The following is a 21,162-nucleotide window of genomic DNA, read 5'->3' as shown; positions in this document are numbered from 1 at the left end:
GATCCACATTATTTCCCTCTAATCAAGGACTGATTTATACCTTGGACACCAGGTGGCTGCAATTAATTGTCAGCTATAACAGAAAACCATCAGTACTCTGGAGCTCCAAGCGCAGATTTTATAACAAAAAAGGCAATATAACAGGAAGTTATATATACTATTTTCTGTATCCCACAGGTTTGCTGATGTTTGCCATCTCCCACATCCTCTACTCCTCGGCCTTCGGCATGAAGCCCCTGAACCCGCTTGCCGGCCTGGTGATCGGCGCCATTTCGGCCGTGAGCTACGCCCTGCTCTACCCCTACCTCTCAGGCCCCTTCACCTACCTGGTGGGGGTCTATATCGCCCTGATCGGCTTCATGGGCTGGCGGGCCGTGGCCGGCCTCCAGTTGGCCAATGACCTGTGGACCTGGACCAAGATGTCGGCATGCCTGGGCGCTGTACTCTTCATGGTCTCCGACCTCACTATTGCCGTGAACAAGTTCTGCTTCCCTGTGCCGCACTCACGTGCCATTATCATGGCCACCTACTATGCCGCGCAGATGCTGATCGCGCTCTCCGCCGTCGAGTGCCAGGATGTGGAGACGGCAAGGAAGATGGCATGAAGAGGAGAGAGCGAGGTCGCGTCACGTGATCAAGAAGATGTGAACGGGGCAGCCAATCCCCCTTGTTTTTGTCATGGACATATTCCAGAGACCGTTACCCCCAAACCCCCTGCTTTGGTTGTAGCGTGGCATTCGCACACCCTTGTTACCATGGAAACTAGTGTACTACCACCAGCCTGCCCCATGGCTAGTGGGACAGTCAAAGACCCTAGTTACCATGGAGACAAGTGCACTACTTTTAACCCTCAACTACTGCCCTACAGTTCTCGTAGATACGTCCTAGTTACTAGAGAGTAGTGCACTACAACTCCCCCACCTCACTGCCTAGGATTTTGGTACAGACGACCATACAGATCACCATGTCAAGGTTTGTGTGTGGGTGCGTGTGCGTGCGTATTAGGTTAGAGGATTCATACTATATAACCTACAGATGAGTGTGAATTCTCATGGCCTGCTACAATAATAGCACTTCTTCCTTCTGCCCCCCCAGTCATTGGCTGCCCTCTCCACCCCATTTACAGTATAACGTGGTCCAATATTGCAAATTCAAATGGATGTGTTTTCTGTGGCATAGTGTCTTTGCAACTATTTTATCACCATTATTTAATTTATCTCTGAAAAGGGAGTTGTTAAAGTGAATAAGTTTGCACATCTCGACTTGTTATGGGGGAGGTAGTGTCCCATAACTGCTGTCTGTTCTCATGTATTTAGGTGCTGTTCTCAAAGTCTGGAGCACATCCACCCTCCTTTTCACTTTTGTACTTCTGCTCACCACACTCCTATTAGAATACATCCTCTCTCCTGTGTCTATGAGCCTATGAAAATTGCTGTGAATGTCTACGCACACACAGAGAGAGAGAGAGAGAATTCGTGGACTTTTACCTAGCTAGCTGTTGCTAACTCATTTGTCCTGGGATATGAACATTGGGTTGCTATTTTAACTGAAATCCATATGCTCCTTCTATCTGCTGGATCTTTGTAGAATTTTGACCCATTTTGAGTCCCACAAAATCATGTGTTCTCTACTCCGACAATTAATCCGAAGGTCCAAAGGTAAAAGGGAAAGCCTAGTAGGTTTTCTTTGATTAATCTCTCCTCATTCATTCTTCTTCGGATTTTATATGACTGTTGGCAACCGGCGTTAAGGCTCATGACCTCCATCAACTAGGCTGGAGTGTGGACCTGGTTCATCTTTCAATCACTCACGTGGGTTTGTATGCTCCTTCAAACCAAAGAGTAGATGGGAGAGGCATGACTTGCCGCGCCAAATAGAACCAAGTTCTATTTTAGTGCCTGGCTATGCAGATGACGTGCGTGAGCAGTTTCGATGAAATGATTGAATAACGTGTATGTGTACATTTATTTTGCAACAGTCGCGCACGCAACGTGACCGGTTTGGTCAGCATGTGAGAGATATCATTTGAGAGCGCCTGCTCTAGTATTTTACCACAGTCATTACTAATCACTCAAAAGGCTGGTCCCTTCACTGCGGTCTATGGGGAACATTTTTCTTAGATCTGTGTGCGTATGTGTTTCTCTGTGTGTGTGTGTGTGTGTGTGTGTGTGTGTGTACCCTCTGTACCCGAGGCATCTCACAGTGTTCCTCCTTCACTGTTTATGTTACCCTGAACACGCACAAACACACACCACATATACACGCTTCCTTCAGGTCACACTTCATACCCCCAGCTCCTGCTGGTTTGGTTATTAGAAGAAGCTGGTGGTGCCCTTATTGCTGGAACATTTTCAGCTACCAACTGTGTGCCTTTGGCCATATAAAGTGTCACGAAAGGGACATGTTGGCTAAAGCCAGTCCTTGTTTTGTCTGCAGCGCTTGGGCCTTCAGAGAAGAACACTGCCCTAGGACACCCTGGTCCCTAAGTGTCCAAACACAGCCAAAAAAGAGAGAGAAGACTGGCCAATGGTTTCATTAGCACAAGGGAACAATTATACCACTCAATCCCGATTGGTTACATCCCCCGAGATAGATATGCAGCTATGACCCTTATCTGTCATGGTGTTTTTCTCTGTTGCACCAGCTATAGGGCCCATCTTTGCTGAGTTATTGTGCTGTCTGTTTCAAGCATATTGACTGAAAAGATTTCAGTGTGTATTTAAGACATTTTTTGAAAACAGATACGTTGTTATACTTGTTGCGTGTTGTTTTAGTGTGTGCGTGTGTACAGTATGTGTGTGCGTGCGTGTAGGTGTGTGTCGAGATCCCTTTAGGGCCGTGGCAGAATTGCTGTGATCTATAATTTTGCTTGAACATTGGCTAAATGTACATCACACCGGCGTATTCCTATTTTGTGATATTTTCTCAAAATCCTTTGGCATTTTCTCTTCTTCTCTTCAGTCCACCATCTTCCTATTAATGGATATTGTCTATAGTATTTTCACCTGCTATTACCTTTTCCCTTGCTGTCTTTTTCCTTTCTATGACCCCGTAATCAGGGATGACGGATTAATGCCAGGCCATTTTTATGTATGTAACGTTTTCCCAGCTAGCACATAACGTTCTGAGAACCATATGTTTCTTAGAGCTTGGTGAGAGAGTGATTTGTTGTTTATTTTGCATACAACTTTCTGGGAATGGTTCAGGCTAGTTTCTTGGCTTTGGAACATTCTCAGCACTTTTAAGGAACTTGACAAAAAAATATATATTTTCTTGGTATTTCATTACTTTAACAGAATGTTTCCTAAAAGTTCAAACATGGTTACATTTAATTTAAATTTTGGTAATGTTCTAGGAATGTTCTCCAACTGGTTTGACATTGGGAATGTTCAAAATTGTTCAACTTCGTTAAGAAACAACGTTCTTCGTTGGTAATTTCAGTACTTCAGGCATAACATTTTACTACAGGTTTCCTCCTGGTTCCATTTAAAGTCATGTTCTCAAATTGTTCCGAGAACGTTAAAAAAAACTTTTCCTAGAAACCACAAAACTTTTGTAATGTTCAGAGAACGTTCAGAGAACGTTCTATGAATGTTATTTAATAACATACATTCCATTCTCAGCATCACCAAAATTCTCTCTCTCCTCAATCTTGTTAAGTGTGTTCAGGTGCGTTGCCTGCGCCCACTAATTGGCCACACCTGGTCTTTAATGAGCGTTTGTTTCAATTGAAATGGGGTCTGTTTGAATAAACTAAAATGAACAGATTTGTAAGCGTAAAACAATATGGCATGCTAGCTCCATCCTGGTGGTGTGGTGGACTAATTTCATGGATAGATTATAGGCTCGAATCTCACTGATGCCGTGTCACAATGATTTTTTTTTTATTTCCATGTGTTCTATCTGTGCAAGTAACCCACTTGTCAACTAACACAAAATCAACAAAACAATTCACAATGTCATTGGATTTAGGTTAAAAGTTTGGTGGGGGAAAAAACGAAATTCCCTTCTGTTGACTTTTTGAAAATCCAATTGGTTTCCCACGTTGATTCAACATCGTCACGTAGACATTTTTTTTCAAATGACTTGGAAACGTCATTGATTCAACAAGTTTCTGCCCAGTAGGAAAAGTTACATTCAGTGAACGTTTTAAGGAAGTTATTAAAAAACCTTGAAATAACCTATAATTTCCATTCTCAGAGCGTTAAAGAAACCTCCCAGGAATACTTTCAAGGAACCAGAGTAAAACATTCCCAGAACCTAATGAAACCTAAAAATATACCTTCCCAGAACAGGTTCACTTCTGTTCTCGTAATGTTTACCTGTCAGAAGACTTAATTCCCACAACCAATGTGAAACCAAAAACATACTTTACCACAACTTCCAAGGAACCAAATGTGCTAGCTGGGGTCTCTGCTCAAACAGAAACCTTGTGTGTTTATTAATAAAGGCACGTGGTATAGCTTATGAGTGTGTAGGCTCTATTTCTTTTATACCGACTTTTTTCAGCCCTGCATCCCACTAAAGGATGTGCGTTTGGTTACACTTTTCTATAGAGAGTGGTTGTTGTATAGCGCCCATAGAGTCTAATGTAGCATGAAGAAGGATGCTAAAAATGGATGTGTTCTATTGGTATGGAAGACATCTATCTATTGGCTGTTGTTGTTTATTGATATCTCTTCAGCTACAGTATATGAAACTAACTGACAGTTTACTGGAATAAGTAGAGGAACTACTTAAAGATGCATACAAACAGTATATTGTAACATATAGTTATTTGACCTTTTAATAGTTTGAATTGGGATGTGTATAGGGAGTATTTGAATACTTGTGGATACACAGAGTATCCAAATATATCGTACTGTTCTGTCCCACTGGGCACCAACTAGTTGAATCAACGTTGTGTCCACAACATTTCCACAAAGAAATGCAATGTTTTTCTTTTGATGATGTAGAATCAATGTAGAAGATTAATTGGACTTGCAAAAACTCATCAACGTACAGGAATTTTGGATTATTTTGGATTATTGGATTTATATTTTAACCTAAATATAAATGACAGTCTAAGCTGCAGAAGGGATTACTGAGAGATCAAGATTCTAAATGAGGGGAGGCATGAGCTCCCCTTAATGCAACAAAAGCCACACTTTAATTAAACCATTCTCCTATTTGTTTCAAATGCAATTTTGTACTGTTACAGTTGTACATTTTTAAATAAAAGCTTAAACGAACACCCACCTCATCTCCGTCATTGTTTAAACCAGTGACAGTTACTTCAGGTTCTTTCAGCCGCATTCATACTACTCCGCCTGTCTGCCGCTCTCGCTGTCTGTCTTGAGATTTCGCTAGCAAACTTGCAACATTGTATCGACCCGAAAATGTCGTGTTATAATTCCCACTCTGATCAGGACCCAAGTCGGACTATGTAACTCTTTGGATTTTGGGAGTATTTTTGAAGTTGGATTTATTTGAGTGGCAAATGTATCAAGTTTATTTTATATAGCCCTTCGTACATCAGCTAATATCTCGAAGTGCTGTACAGAAACCCAGCCTAAAACCCCAAACAGCAAGCAATGCAGATGTAGAAGCACGGTGGCTAGGAAAAACTCCCTAGAAAGGCCAAAACCTAGGAAGAAACCTAGAGAGGAACCAGGCTATGAGGGGTGGCCAGTCCTCTTCTGGCTGTGCCGGGTGGAGATTATAACAGAACTATGCCAAGATGTTCAAAATATTCATAAGTGACAAGCATGGTCAAATAATAATCATGAATAATTTTCAGTTGGCTTTTCATAGCCGATCATTAAGAGTTGAAAATAGCAGGTCTGGGACAGGTGGCGGTTCCATAACCGCAGGCAGAACAGTTGAAACTGGAATAGCAGCAAGGCCAGGTGGACTGGGGACAGCAAGGAGTCATCATGCCCGGTAGTCCTGACGTATGGTCCTAGGGCTCAGGTCCTCCGAGAGAGAGAAAGAAAGAGAGAATTAGAGAGAGCCAAGATTTTCAAAATGTTCATAAATGACAAGCATGGTCAAATAATAATCAGGAATAAACATCAGTTGGCTTTTCATAGCCGATCATTAAGAGTTGAAAACAGCAGGTCTGGGACAGGTAGGGGTTCCATAACCGCAGGCAGAACAGCTGAAACTGGAATAGCAGCAAGGCCAGGCGGACTGGGGACAGCAAGGAGTCATCATGCCCGGTTTGCCGTGACGTATGGTCCTAGGGCTCAGGTCCTCCGAGAGAGAGAAAGAAAGAGAGAAGGAGAGAATTAGAGAGAGCCAAGATTTTCAAAATGTTCATAAATGACAAGCATGGTCAAATAATAATCAGGAATAAATATCAGTTGGCTTTTCATAGCCGATCATTAAGAGTTGAAAACAGCAGGTCTGGGACAGGTAGGGGTTCCATAACCGCAGGCAGAACAGCTGAAACTGGAATAGCAGCAAGGCCAGGCGGACTGGGGACAGCAAGGAGTCATCATGCCCGGTTTGCCGTGACGTACGGTCCTAGGGCTCAGGTTCTCCGAGAGAGAGAAAGAAAGAGAGAACGAGAGAATTAGAGAGAGCATACTTAAATTCACACAGGACACTGGATAAGATAGGAGAAGTACTCCAGGTATAACCAACTGACCCTAGCCCCCCGACACATAAACTACTGCAGCATAAATACTGGAGGCTGAGACAGGAGGGGTCAGGAGACACTGTGGCCCCATCAGAAGAAACCCCCGGACAGGGCCAAACAGGAAGGATATAACCCCACCCACTTTGCCAAAGCACAGCTCCCACACCACTAGAGGGATATCTTCAACCACCAACTTACAATCCTGAGACAAGGCCGAGTATAGCCCACAAAGATCTCCACCACAGCACAAACCAAGGGGGGGCGCCAACCCAGACAGGAAGATCACGTCAGTAACTCAACCCACTCAAGTGACGCACCCCTCCCAGGGACGGCATGAAAGAGCACCAGTAAGCCAGTGACTCAGCCCCTGTAATAGGGTTAGAGGCAGAGAATCCCAGTGGAGAGAGGGGAACCGGCCAGGCAGAGACAGCAAGGGCGGTATGATAGCAGCAAGGCAAACTATAAACAAACCTAAATCCCAGATTAGCTCTGCATCCTAAATGGCACCCTGTTCCCTATTTAGTGCACTACTTTTGCACATTGGATTCTGAACAAAAAATAGTGCACTATATAGGGGATAGGGTACCATTTGCCAGTTGGGACACAACCCTGGGTGAAACGAATCATGGGTATTGATGCCAATTAAGAATATGTCGCAGTTTGGGTTGGTAGGTATCTAAAAGGATAACCCGTATGTATCTCCTTGGATCTCTTTTATGGACTAGTAACCAAAGAGCTGTGGAACCACATCTTTGGAGTTCTAAGTCTATCTGGAAAACCTCTCTTTGTACAATCAGCCCTTTGTTGTAGTGCACTACACAGGATGCGTCTGGAATTTTATTGCACCATATTAGGGAATATGGTGCATTTCAGATGCGGCCATGGTGGCCACACACAATAAGTATTCTATGGGATTTCCACTTCAAAACAATCATGAGATGAGGGACAACGAGATGATTTTGCAGGACATTCGCGGGACAGTAGCCTACATGAATAAAAACATTTGGCAGCCACACAATGTAAATGACACCATCATTTCTCAAAGTTTGTACCGATTAGATGTAGCCTGTTGAATATCATTCGAGAATATGCATGAAATGTATCCTCCAATTGCAACGACTGCCAATGCCCACACATTATCTCAAGAACATTTTATATGTTCAATACCCTCAAACACCAAGTAAGGCATACCTAATTTTCACAATAGGCCATGGCATCATCACTGTCAATCGTTGAACAATAATTCTTTAACGTTTTACCAGTGAAATGTCCCAAATGCGTCTGCATGCCAATCGTTTGATCTCAATCATTCGCGAGCAAATTAGAGCAGATAGAATATAACCTTCCTGCCTGTATTGTTTCAATCAATGCACATTCTGCCTAGTGGCGTGCTGTTGAGTTTTTGACTTCAGCCAACCATCCTAAAATAAGAAATGAGGTGGTGTTTTTTTAATGTAACAGTAACGTTATACTCTGCTATAATTTGGTAATCTTATGTAGAATACTAATGAATCATTATGTGATCTTCCAATACATTGATTCAGCTTTAATCTAACTTTACTAATTGAGCACCATTGTGAGAAGTGGAGGAGCGATGCGCCGCATCCCTGCAGTCCGCTGCACCGAATGAGCAATTAAAGCGCACCTATCCTACTCTGTTGCCTCATGCTAAATTTAGTGATGCAGAAACGAGAGACAACACGTGTGGCTGTTTTATGAAAATCGGTGGGTATTTGGCCAAGGACATATCTGGTTGGTCTCAGGGAATGCAAAACAGGATTGAGTGAAGTAGCAGCAAATATGTGGCCGACCGGCTCGAATTCGGTCTTGTTTTGACTTGTGTTTTTTACATTGGATAAAAGTAGAGACTCAGAGCTAGAAAATGCTATATCATACACTACAGTTGAGGAACAATGGGAAAGTAATTCTGCTTTGAAAGTTGATAAACTTATAACGTCACTTTTGAGTAAATGGCCCTTGAATTATTTGGTGAACCTACTGGAGAGCTCTTCTTTGTCTACCCCATTCAGCATCGTTCACATCCTCTTAAGCCTTAGCCCCACCCATCTCTTTAAGGATTCACATGTGAGGCCATGTACTAAACAACCAAAGTTTCCAGACTAAAGGCTGGTTTATACTACGTCTATTGACAGTTCTCGCAGTGACATCATGAACATTATATTGTTGTCCGACATCAAACTTGTCGTTGTCGTTATGAAATAGTATAAACACAAGCATTAGAGCCAATAACAGAAAACAGGTTACGGTTGTGAGTGTGATGAAATAATAGCAGGGCATTCTACCGGAGAAATTTAGAACATGGACTCTGTATCGTTGGCCTAACGTTATATCCTAATTTAACTTTGGTGCAGGTCATGTTCTTCACATTACCGTCTCTAGTAAACCCATACTATATCAAATACAAGCGTATTTGTCACATGCACAGGATACAGAAGGTGTAGTAAAATGGTTACTTGCATAGTGGAGTCTTTTGTTTAAACATGTAGCTAGCTAGCTAAACATTTAACCATAAGACCAACTCATAATGTCACTACCCTGCATGAATCTGCAGGTAGCTAACCAACCAGGTTCAATGTTAGCTAGCTAGCTAACATTAGACTATAACTAGCAATGCAAATGGCTCTGCGATACGGATAATATTACTACACAGATCATGCATGTAACGTTAGCTAGCTAACAATACGCTTTAACTTGAAATGAAAATGACTTTCTTACTATTTGAAACGTATAATATCTGAAAATGTAGCTAGCTAGACTATCCTACCTGTATACATGGATGGACGCTACTCCATCTCTGTCAGACTTCTGTGTGTTCTTTTTTCGACTGCCTCTACATATTTGGAATCAAACGCCAGAATTTTCTCCATCTCCTTAGCTATCATACTCTAATTCCACCGGGCATTCCACTGATTTCAGAACTCGGTCCTCCAGAAAGTGGAGAGCAACACTTTTGCAGTTCTATTACGTGATATTTTTCAAAAAAGCAGCGTTAGAAAGGATTACCTACACATACTGATAAGCTCATGTTATAGACAGAAGTGTGCTATGTGGCAGTCCAATCCGAACTCATCACTTGGCATGTCCAGCCCATCCATTATCTCAGCCAATCATGGCTAGCGGGAAGGCATATGAAAGTTCACATGTTCCAGAAGGCCTTTCTGCCAAAAAAAGGATTTTGATTTATTTTTTTAAGGGATCACATCAGTGATTGAGTGTACGAGGGGTTCAGAGGCTTTACTTCAGTGCAGGACATGGGTTAATGCAATGCAAGACAGGCTCCTCATGGATGGATGGTATTGGAAAATAGCTCAAATCTTCCACTGAGGACAGGGCAGGATTTGACAGGGAAGACAAAAAACATAAACACAATACACTACACAGTTAAACAAAATAGCTAAGAATGAGTTAGTCCAATTACACATTGATGTGTAATAATGTGATTGTGTTTGTGTGTGTGATTGACTCTACATACAGTAATGAGAGAAAATTGATAGGGGTACTCGCAGTGATTGGAGAGGAAACATTCTATGTGCCAGTGGATGAGCGTGCACATGAAACGTGGCTTCAGTTTATGTCAGGAGAGAGTTGACAATGGTAGTGGAGTGGTCATCACTTCTTAAATCAGGGAACAGGAGGGGACTTACCTGCAATTACAAATAGCAGATGCATTCCGTTACAGCTGCACCATCGTAGGTTTGGGCAACGAGTTTCTCCATGAAGTTAATTTCTAGACATCTCAGAATTCACAAAGTCAAACATAGACTGCTTATCTCGCCAACTTGACACAAAGTATCCCAAGAAACATTCCTGAATAAACCCCTGATCATCCACATACCTGAATATAATATATTTGAATATAAACCAAATTTGATCACATTCACATTTTCTCCTGACACAAATGGACTATAAATACAAAACGTTACCAATTTGTTTACCCTTGACCAGATGTACAGGGCGCATAGGCAGCTGCTATTATTAGGTGCCTACAGTTGATCACACTGAAAAATCGTCTCGTTTTCATCCAATACAGCACGTCCAATCGCTAATATTTAGATGTAACCTAGGCTGCTGCAACATTTATGTCATGAGTTTTTGCTTGTGTCTGTCCGGAGTGATTGTGTTATTGATGGCCTTTGCTAAATAAATACAGAAGGAAAGTGGAAAGCCTACTTCAGCGAGCGCGAAAAAAATGCTCTGCGTCAACCTCTCTCTTTAAATCTCACTTTTAATGGATGATCTGATGGGAGCCATCAACACATTCTGAATTGATTTCGACGTGCCAGAAAAGACAGTCGGAAGTTCCATAAGTTAAGCAAGTAAAGCATCGTAACGTGCAATTAGCAGAACTTCCTCTCTCTTCGTGTTCTCTAAAAGACAATTCTTGCATGCCCAAAAATGCGGTGGTGTCGATAAGCTGCTTCATGACATCCCTGTTTCTTCTTACTTTCCCGTTGTTACACAGTTTGAATACGCAGACCTTCGTCCATTATATAATCGATGCGTTTTTTCCCCAGATGCTTGAATCTCATTTTTTCACTTACAACTGCGACCTGGCCAAGATAAAGCAAAGCAGTGCGACACAATCAACAACACAGAGTTACACATGGAATAAACAAATGTAGAGTCAATAACACAATAGAAAAGAAAGTTGATATACAGTGTGCGCAAATGGCGTGAGGAGGAAAGGCAATAAATATGCCATAATAGCGTAGTAATTACAATTTATCAAATGAACACTGGAGTGATAGATGTGCAGATGATGATGTGCAAGTAGAAATACTGGTGTGCAAAAGAGCAAAAAGTAAATAAAAACAATGTGGGGATGAGGTAGGTAGATTGGATGGGCTATTTACAGATGGTCTGTGTACAGCTGCAGCGATCGGTTAGCTTCTCAGATAGCAGATGTTCAAAGTTGGTGAGGGAGATATTACGTCTCCAACTTCAGCAATTTTTGCAATTCGTTCAAGTCATTGGCAGTAGAGAACTGGAAGGAAAGGCGTCCAAAGGAGGTGTTGGCTTTGGGGATGACCAGTGAGATATACCTGCTGGAGCGCGTGCTACAGGTGGGTGTTGTTATCGTGACCAGTGAGCTGAGATCAGGAAGAGCATTATATAGCAAAGACTTATAGATGACCTGGAGCCAGTGGGTCTGGCGACGAATATGTAGCGAGGTCGCAGTGGTGGGTGGTGTATGTGGCTTTGGTTTGCTGAGTAGAGTGTTGGAGGCTATTTTGTAAATGACATCGCCGAATTCGAGGATAGGTAGGATAGTCAGTTTTACGAGGGTATGTTTGGCGCCGTAAGTGAAGGAGGTTTTGTTGCGAAATAGGAAGCCGATTCTAGATTTAATTTTGGATTGGAGATGCTTAATATGAGACTGGAAGGAGAGTTTACAGTCTAGCCAGACACCTAGGTATTTGTAGTTGTCCATATATTCTAAGTCAGAACCATCCAGAGTAGTGATGCTAGTCGGGCAGGCGGGTGCGGGAAGCGATCGGTTGAAGAGCATGCATTTCGTTTTACTAGCGTTTAAGAGCAGTTGGAGGCCACGGAAGGAGTGTTGTATGGCATTGAAGCTCGTTTGGAGGTTTGTTAACACAGTGTCCAAAGAATGGCCAGATGTATACAGAATGGTGTCGTCTGCATAGAGGTGGATCAGGGAATCACCCTCAGCTAGAGTGATATCGTTGATATATACAGAGAAAAGAGTCGGCCCAAGAATTTAACCCTGTGATATCCCCATAGAAACTACCAGAGTACCGGACAAGAGGCCCTCCGATTTTACACACTGTACTCTATCTGAGAAGTAGAGGCAGTCATTTGAGAAACAAAGGCTGTTAAGTCTGCCGATAAGATTACGGTGATTGACAGAGTCGAAAGCCTTGGCCAGATCGATGAAGACGGCTGCACAGTCCTGTCTTTTATCGACGGCGGTTATGATATTGTTTAATACGTTGAGCGTGGCTGAGGTGCACCTGTGACCAGCTCGCAAACCGGATTGCACAGCGGAGAAGGTAAGGTGGGATTCGAAATGGTCAGTGATCTGTTTATTAACTTGGCTTTCAAAGACTTTAGAAATGCAGGGCAGGATGGATATAGGTTTGTAACAGTTTGAGTCTAGAGTGTCACCCCTTTTTAAGGGGGGGATGACCGCGGCAGCTTTCCAATCTTTAGGGATCTCGGACGATACGAAAGAGAGGTTGAACAGATTGGTAATAGGGGTTGCAACAATGGCGGCGGATAAATTTAGAAAGAGAGGGCCCAGCTGATTTGTACGGGTCCAGGCTTTGCAGCTCTTTCAGAACATCTGCTATCTGGATTTGGGTGAAGGAGGAGCTGGGGAGGCTTGGGCAAGCAGCTGCGGGGGGTGCAGAGCTGTTGGCTGGGGTTGAGGTAGCCAGGAGGAAATTATGGCCAGCTGTAGAGAAATGCTTATTGAAATTCTCGATTATCGTGGATTTATCGGTGGTGACAGTGTTTCAGTGCATTGGGCAGCTGGAAGGAGGTGCACTTATTCTCCATGGACTTTACAGTGTCCCAAAACTTTTGGAGTTAGAGCTACAGGATGCAAATTTCTGTTTGAAAAAGCTAGCCTTTGCTTTCCTGACTGACTGCGTGTATTGGTTCCTGACTTCCCTGAAAAGTTGCATATCGCGGGGACTATTCGATGCTAGTGCAGTCTGCCACAGGATGTGGTGGTCGAGGGCAGTCAGGTCTAGAGTGAACCAGGGGCTATATCTGTTCTTAGTTCTACATTTTTGGTGAGGAAATTACTTTTAAAGAATGACCAGGCATGCTCTACCGACGGGATGAGGTCAATATCCTTCCAGGATACCTGGGCCAGGCCTGCTCGCAGAAGTGTTTTAGGGAGCGTTTGACAGGGGTGGCCGTTTGACCGCGGATCCATAGCGGATGCAGGCAATGAGGCAGTGATCGCTGAGATCCTGATTGAAAACAGCAGAGGTGTGTTTGGAGGGCAAGTTGGTCAGGATGATATCTATGATGGTGCCCATGTTTACGGATTTAGGGTTGTACCTGGTGGGTTCCTTGATCATTTGTGTGAGATTGAGAGCATCTAGCTTAGATTGTAGGACTGACGGGGTGTTAAGCGTATCCCCGTTTAGGTCACCTAACAGAAAGAACTCTGAAGATAGACGGGGGGCAATCAATTCACATATGGTGTCCAGGGCACAGCTGGGAGCTGAGGGGGGTCTATAACAGGTGGCAACAGTGAGAGACTTATTTCTGGAGAGATTAATTTTAAAAATTAGAAGTTCGAACTGTTTGGTCATAGACCTGGAAAGTATGACAGAACTTTGCAGGCTATCTCTGCAGTAGATTGCAACTCCTACCCCTTTGGCAGTTCTATCTTGACGGAAAATGTTGTAGTTGGGGATGGAAATCTCAGAATTTTTGGTGGCCTTCCTAAGCCAGAATTCAGACACGGCTAGGACATCAGGGTTGGCGGAGTGTGCTCAAGCAATGAGTAAAACAAACTTAGGGAGGAGGCTTCTGATGTTAACATGCATGAAACCAAGACTTTTGCGGTTACAGAAGTTAACAAATAAGAGTGCATGGGGACACGCAGGGCCTGGGTTAACTTCCACATCACCCAAGGAACAGAGGAGGAGTAGGATGAGGGTACGGCTAAAGGCTATCAAAACTGGTCGTCGAGTGCGTTGGGGACAGAGAATAAAAGGAGCAGATTTCTGGGCGTGGTAGGATAGATTCAGGGCATAATGTACAGACAGGGGTATGGTAGGGTGTGGGTACAGTGGAGGAAAACCTAGGCATTGAGTGACGATAAGAGAGGTTGCATCTCTGGACGCACTAGTTATGCTGGGTGAGGTCACTGCATGTGTGGGAGGTGGGACAAAGAGGTATCCGAGGCATGTTGAGTGGGACTAGGGGCTGCGCAGTAAACTAAAACAATAATAACTTTCCTAAACAACAGTATACAAGGCATATTGACACTAGAGAGACATAAAGCGAGGCATAAAGCAATCACAGGTGTTGATTGGGAGAGCTAGCTAAGACAACAACGGGTAAGACAACAACAGCTAATCAGCTAAGGCAACAACAACAGGTAAAATGGCGATGAATGGGCAGAGAGGGTCAGTTAACTACACACGGGGCCTGAGTTCGAGGCTGGGGCCGACAGATAAACAAAAATAAACAAAATTGAGTTCTGTGATTAATGAACAGTCCAGCAGGCATCAGCTATGTAGCCAAGTGATCATAGGGTCCAGTGAACAGCAATAGATGAAACAGGGAAGCCGCTGGGTAGTCGTTTACTACGCTAGCAAGCGGGAGACACGGCGTTCAAAAAAAATAAAGAGTTAGCAGGCCAGGGCTAGTAGAAGCGTCTGCTCCGACGTCCGGCAAAGGCTGGTTGAGGGCACAATGGATGGAATTACGTCGGCAGACCAGTCGTGATGGGACGGCGGGGCTCCGTGTCGACAAAGGGTCCAGGCCAGTTGGCAAAATAGGTATTGTAGCTGGAGTAATTTAGTTTGCTAGCTGGGAAATGCACCTGGCTCGCGGCTAACTGGTGCTAGCTTCGGGACAAGAGCGTTAGCCACTATAGCCACTCGGTAGCAGCTCGCTAGCAGCGATGATCCGATGCAAAGGTCCAGAGCTTACGGCAAGAATCCGGTGGAGTATTGGATTCTAGTCGTGTTAGTGAAGAGTCCAGGAGGCATCAGCTGTATAGCCGAGTGATCACTGAGCAGGTCGGGAGGTGGGCCTGGCTCAAAGCTAGCTTCGGGGCGTGGCCACTCGGTGGCAGCTAGTTAGCTGTGATGATCAGGGGTAATGGTCCAGGGCTTACGGGAGGAATCCGGTGTTGTAGTGGAGAAAACAGTCCGATACTGGCAGGCTGGCAAGTATTATCCAGGCTAAAAGTGGCTGGTGTCTGTGCAAAAGGTAAAGGCCTCTAGCAGTGGCAAACAATGACTAAATAGCTAGTAGCTAATTAGCTGGTTAGCTTCTGATGGCTAGCTGCTGATGGAGGTTCTGGCTATCAAGTCTAAAAATTGCAGATCCGTATCACATTGGGTGAGGCGGGTTGCCGGAAGGCATATTTAATTTAAAAATGAAAAAAGAGATTGAAATATAGACAAAAAAGACTAAATGTACACGGGAGAACGACAAACAACGTCTGCACTGCTACTCCATCTTGGATATAAGTGGGCATGTATATTCTCCCTGCTTTTGTTATGCCGTTTTGCTGAACGATTAATGTTCTTCAGGTCACTGTTCCCCCTTTCGCCCAAGGCTCTGAGTTTCCAAAAAGCAGGCAAGGCCAGCAATACAGGTGGCTTGATGAAAGGCTCCCTGTTAACCAGCTATACTTTTCATACCAGTTGGTATTGAACGCTCCCACCTTTTCATCCTTCTACATGAAACAGTTCTCAGGCAGAGGTCGACCCTCGGTTTTAATTCGCACCTTTCTGTGTACCCCAGAGAATGAAAGGGGTTATTCAACAAAAAGTCCAACATTTTCTACTGCTACTTGCTACTGAAGTTAGCAAGGCAAATTGAAATAACTTGCACTAACTGGACATAAAAATAAAATTATTAAACAAAGAAAACAATTTATTCTCCTGTAATTTGAAAAAAAATATTTGAATTGAATAGTATTATAAAAATGCTCAACTATCACTTTTCACTCTCAATTCACTATCCAATAATGTCACCAACTCACCAAGCTTCTCAAAACATACAACACCCCAGAATGCTCTGCGGCACAACCCCAATACAACACAGTTAATTCTCTGATCCTAATCCTATGATTGGATGGACAAGATGTCAGTTCATACTGCAAAAGCTTTGATTGGTTGGAGGTCGTCCTCCGGAAGTGGTCATAATTATCATGTAGGTCTATGGAAGGGGGTGAGGCATACGAGCCTCCTAGGTTTTGTATTGAAGTCAATGTAGCCAGAGGAACATGGAAGATAGCTGTCCTCCGGCTACACCATGGTGCTTCCCCAGAGAGTGCTGTTGAAGTTACTATAGACCTTCATTGCAAAACAGTGTGTTTTAATCAATTATTTGATGACATGCACTGTATGAATATATTTAGTATAGTCTTATCTAAAAAGTACAACTTTTTTAATGTTTCACTATAAAAAATATTTTCAAAAATTACTGAGGAGGATGGTCTTCCCCTTCCTCCTCTGAGGAGCCTCCACTGGTCGGAATGTCTGACTGACAAACCAACCTTTTTTTCCAAATTTGAATTTGTTGATAAAATGCGGGACATGATTGTTTGGTTGCGGGACAAAGGGCCAAAATGTGAGATAGTCCCGCACAATTCAAAACATGTGGTCACCCGACACGAGATATAGAGTAGCTCCAAGCAGGTTAGGTGGTGAAATATGACACATGGGTAAAATTGCCTGCTACAGTAGCTAGCTACTACTACCCAGCACACCACAGATGGCAGGCTGTAGAGCACCACTTTACCTTCCCCATCAACAACCCTGTTGTTCTCTGCCTACGTGAGACTTAGACAAAGGTAGGTGAGAGTCATCTGGGAGGTGGTAGAGACAGACAGTGTTTGGGCTGTGATGTGTGAGTGATGAGGGGGAGTGAGTGAGTAGGCGTTGGAGAGAGGAGAGTTCTATGAAAATGCTACTCCCTACTGTTCAGATGAAGCACCCTTTTCACTTTCTCAATCACTCGCTGTCTATTGAAGCTAACGTCATCTTTGTTTGCTGTGTGTCCGAGTGGCGATAGAATGCACATTGACCTGATCATAATATTTAGAGTGTCACCTCTAAAGTTTGGATGATCTCTCAATGGCTGCCTCAAATCATTCGGCTGTATGCACATTTGTTGTTGTGTGTCTGGAGGTTCATTGACTCTGTACACTGACACAATGTGACGCCTGTAAGGGAACCACAAACTCACATGTTCAAAACAGGATCTTGGGTTAACAAACAGCAAAACATTTGATTGGATAAGTCCAGGTAGTCCCTCCCTGTTTGAGTCAGTTCTATTCCATTTGGTGCCGAATTCATTTTCTGTTCTCCACTTAACATGCCTTCAATGCCAGGTAATGCACCACGCTGACCAGTGGCGTTATGTTGGACGACAAGAGGCTTCCGACTGGGGGCACAGACATCAATTCAACATCTATTCCAAGGTTGTTTAACACAAATTCATTGAAATGACTTAGGAACAATTTTGATTCGACCAGTGTGTGCCCGCCCTGCTTCAAATATAAACATGCACCTTCTACTATGGACAATTGTCATGATTAAACAATGCATAGGTACAAGTGACTGCCCAAATAAATTAAACACCAACATAAAATGTCTTAATAGGGCGTTGGGCCAAGACCAGTATGTAGGGGGATCTAGTTTCAGGCGTTTCTTTTATTCCTGTTACGTTAGATTTATGGTGATGGTGGTGGGAAACGCTGTCTCAGGCGCTGCTCCAATCTCCCGTAAGTGTTCAATTGGTTGAGATTTGATGACTGAGACACACACACACACCAGTGGAGGCTGCTGAAGGGAGGACGACTCATAATAATGGCTGGAACTGCGCAAATGGAATCCATGTGTTTGATGTATTTTATACCATTCCACTCCAACCATTACCATAAGCCCGGCCTCCCCAATTAAGGTGCCACCAGCCTCCTGTGACACACAAAGACATTTTTCAAGTCTTGCCACAGATATTAAAGCAGATTTATGTCAACGCCGTAACTTGGCCACTCAGGAACATTCACTGACTTCTTGGTAATCAAGTTAGATTTGGCCTTGTGTTGTAGTTTATAGTCATGCTGAAAACTAATTTCCTCTCTGTGGCTAGTGTAAAGCAGACGGAAGCTAATTTTCCTCTATGATTTTGCCAGTGCTTACCCACATATTTATAGACTATAGTATTTGTGCTTCTACATCTGCATTGCTTGCTGTTTGGGGTTTTAGGCTGAGTTTCTGTATAGCACTTTGTGACATTGGCTGATGTAAAAAGGGCTTTATAAATACATTTGATTGATTGATTGATTGATATTGACTGTAGTATTTTTGCTGTCTTTACTGTAGTATTCACTGTAGTGTTTTTGCAGACATGACTGTAGTATACTGTAGTATTCACTGTAGTGTTTTTGCGGACTTGACTGTAGTATACTGTAGTATTCACTGTCGTGTTTTTGTTGACATGCCTGTAGTATACTGTAGTATTCACTGTAGTGTTTTTGTTGACATGCCTGTAGTATACTGTAGTATTTACTGTAGTGTTTTTGCGGACTTGACTGTAGTATACTGTAGTATTCACTGTAGTGTTTTTGCGGACTGGACTGTAGTATACTGTAGTATTTACTGTAGTGTTTTTGCAGACATGACTGTAGTATACTGTAGTATTTACTGTAGTGTTTTTGCAGACATGAGTGTAGTATACTGTAGTATTCACTGTCGTGTTTTTGTTGACATGCCTGTAGTATACTGTAGTATTCACTGTAGTGTTTTTGTTGACATGCCTGTAGTATACTGTAGTATTTACTGTAGTGTTTTTGCAGACATGACTGTAGTATACTGTAGTATTTACTGTAGTGTTTTTGCAGACATGACTGTAGTATACTGTAGTATTCACTGTAGTGTTTTTGCAGACATGACTGTAGTATACTGTAGTATTCACTGTAGTGTTTTTGCAGACATGACTGTAGTATACTGTAGTATTCACTGTAGTGTTTTTGTTGACATGCCTGTAGTATACTGTAGTATTCACTGTAGTGTTTTTGCAGACATGACTGTAGTATACTGTAGTATTCACTGAAGTGTTTTTGCATACATGACTGTAGTATACTGTAGTATTCACTGTAGAGCTTTTGCAGACATGACTGTGGTATACTGTAGTATTTACTGTAGTGTTTTTGCAGACATGACTGTAGTATTTTTGTTGACATGCCTGTAGTTTTCTTTGGGCACCCTTATTAGGGGAGGACATGCAGGAAATGTATAAATGCACCCCTTGGGTCATGTTCAGGTGAGAGCTTTGTACCTGGAAGGTCCTTTGTGTGTATAGGCTGTACGGTGTTGGTGCTATTGGTTTATTTCTGTGAGCAACCATTTTGTGTCCAAGCTGTCTTGAAGAAATGTTTGCGGTGTGGTCGATTGTTCCGAATGTGTTGAGTTTGACCATCAGTGAATTTATTCACTTCTGACAATATTCAAGGATGTTCATTATGTAAAGCCACTTCAGTAATGTCCTTTTGTTTACAGTTGGTTTGTTTGGAGAGGCTTTGCTGGTTTGATGGTTTGAGGTCCAGGCATTTTATTTGCATCACCCTCCGATATGGCGACTATCTAAGTAAAGTAATTTTTATTTCAAAATTATCTATTGCTTATGTAAATGTGAACTTGGTCAGCCGAATCTCTGTGAAAGCACTATTTCAGAAAGCTATCTAGTGGAAGTAACAGATCTAAGAAGTCATTTTGGTGTACTCTTGTTAATGTGTGTTACTTATCTGCATCAAACAAGCAAACCCAATCTTCTAAGCTTGAATAAACGTTGCTTGTTCTTCATATCTGTCTCTGTACTGCTTCCATATAAAGGGCCTAGAACCTGTTTAACGTTTAGATGTAATAATTGCAATATGGTCTGTTGCATTGCTCAGAACTCAATTAACCTAATTTTATTTGTCACACGCTTTGTGAACAGGTGTAGACGATCTGTCAAATGCTTACTTAGGGGTCCTTCTCAACAATGCAGAGAGAAAATAAGAGACATAATAGAAAAACAATAACGTATGACAAGACCCAATGAGTAATGATAAGTCAATGTGCAGGGGTAAGAGGTAATTGAGGAAGATATTTGCATATACAGCGCCTTCGGAAAGTATTCAGACCGCTTCACTTTTTCCAAATTTTGTTAGATTACAGCCTTATTCTTAAAATGGATTAAATAAAAAAATGTCCTCGGCAATCTACCCCATAATGATACCCCATAATGACAAAGCGAAAACAGGTTTAGAAATTCTTAAACAATACCCCATAATGACAAAGCGAAAACAGGTTTAGAAATGTTTGCTAATTTATTAAACAGAAAACAGAAATACCTTATTCACATAAGTATTCATACCCTTGGCTATGAGACTTGAAATTTAGCTCAGGTGCATCCTGTATCCATTGATCATCCTTGAGATGTTTCTACAACTTGATTGGAGTCCACCTGTGGTAAATTAAATTAATTGGACATGATTTGGAAAGGCACACACCTGTCTATATAAGGTTCCACAGTTGACAGTGCATGTCAGAGAAAAAACAAGCCATGAGGTCGAAGAAATTGTCCGTAGAGCTCAGAGACAGGATTGTGTCGAGGCACAGGTCTGGGGAAAGGTACCAAAAAAATTCTGCAGCATTGAAGGTCCGCAAGAACACAGTGGCCTCCATCATTCTTAAATGGAAGAAGCTTGGAACCACCAAGACTCTTCCTAGAGAGTCAAAACTGAGTAATCGGGGAAAAGGGCCTTCCAGACGGACAACCATCTCTGCAGCACTCCACCAATCAGG

The 21,162-nt window shown here is 42.7% G+C and overlaps 1 protein-coding gene across 1 annotated transcript in view; it reads left to right on the top strand.

Annotated features, from left to right (window-relative positions):
• tmem86a (transmembrane protein 86A) overlaps positions 1-20,175 on the top strand; it is a 60,172-nt gene extending 39,997 nt beyond the window's left edge. The window contains exon 3 of the mRNA XM_071326840.1: positions 178-20,175. Coding sequence (XP_071182941.1) covers positions 178-605 — 428 coding nt within the window. The 3' untranslated portion in view covers positions 606-20,175. The remainder of the gene's footprint in view (positions 1-177) is intronic.
• The last annotated feature ends 987 nt before the right edge of the window (positions 20,176-21,162 follow it).

Source organism: Salvelinus alpinus, chromosome 9, assembly GCF_045679555.1.
Source record: "Salvelinus alpinus chromosome 9, SLU_Salpinus.1, whole genome shotgun sequence".
Taxonomy (NCBI): domain Eukaryota; kingdom Metazoa; phylum Chordata; class Actinopteri; order Salmoniformes; family Salmonidae; genus Salvelinus; species Salvelinus alpinus.
Note: the sequence above shows the minus strand (reverse complement) of the source record. Positions and strands in the feature narration are given on the sequence as shown.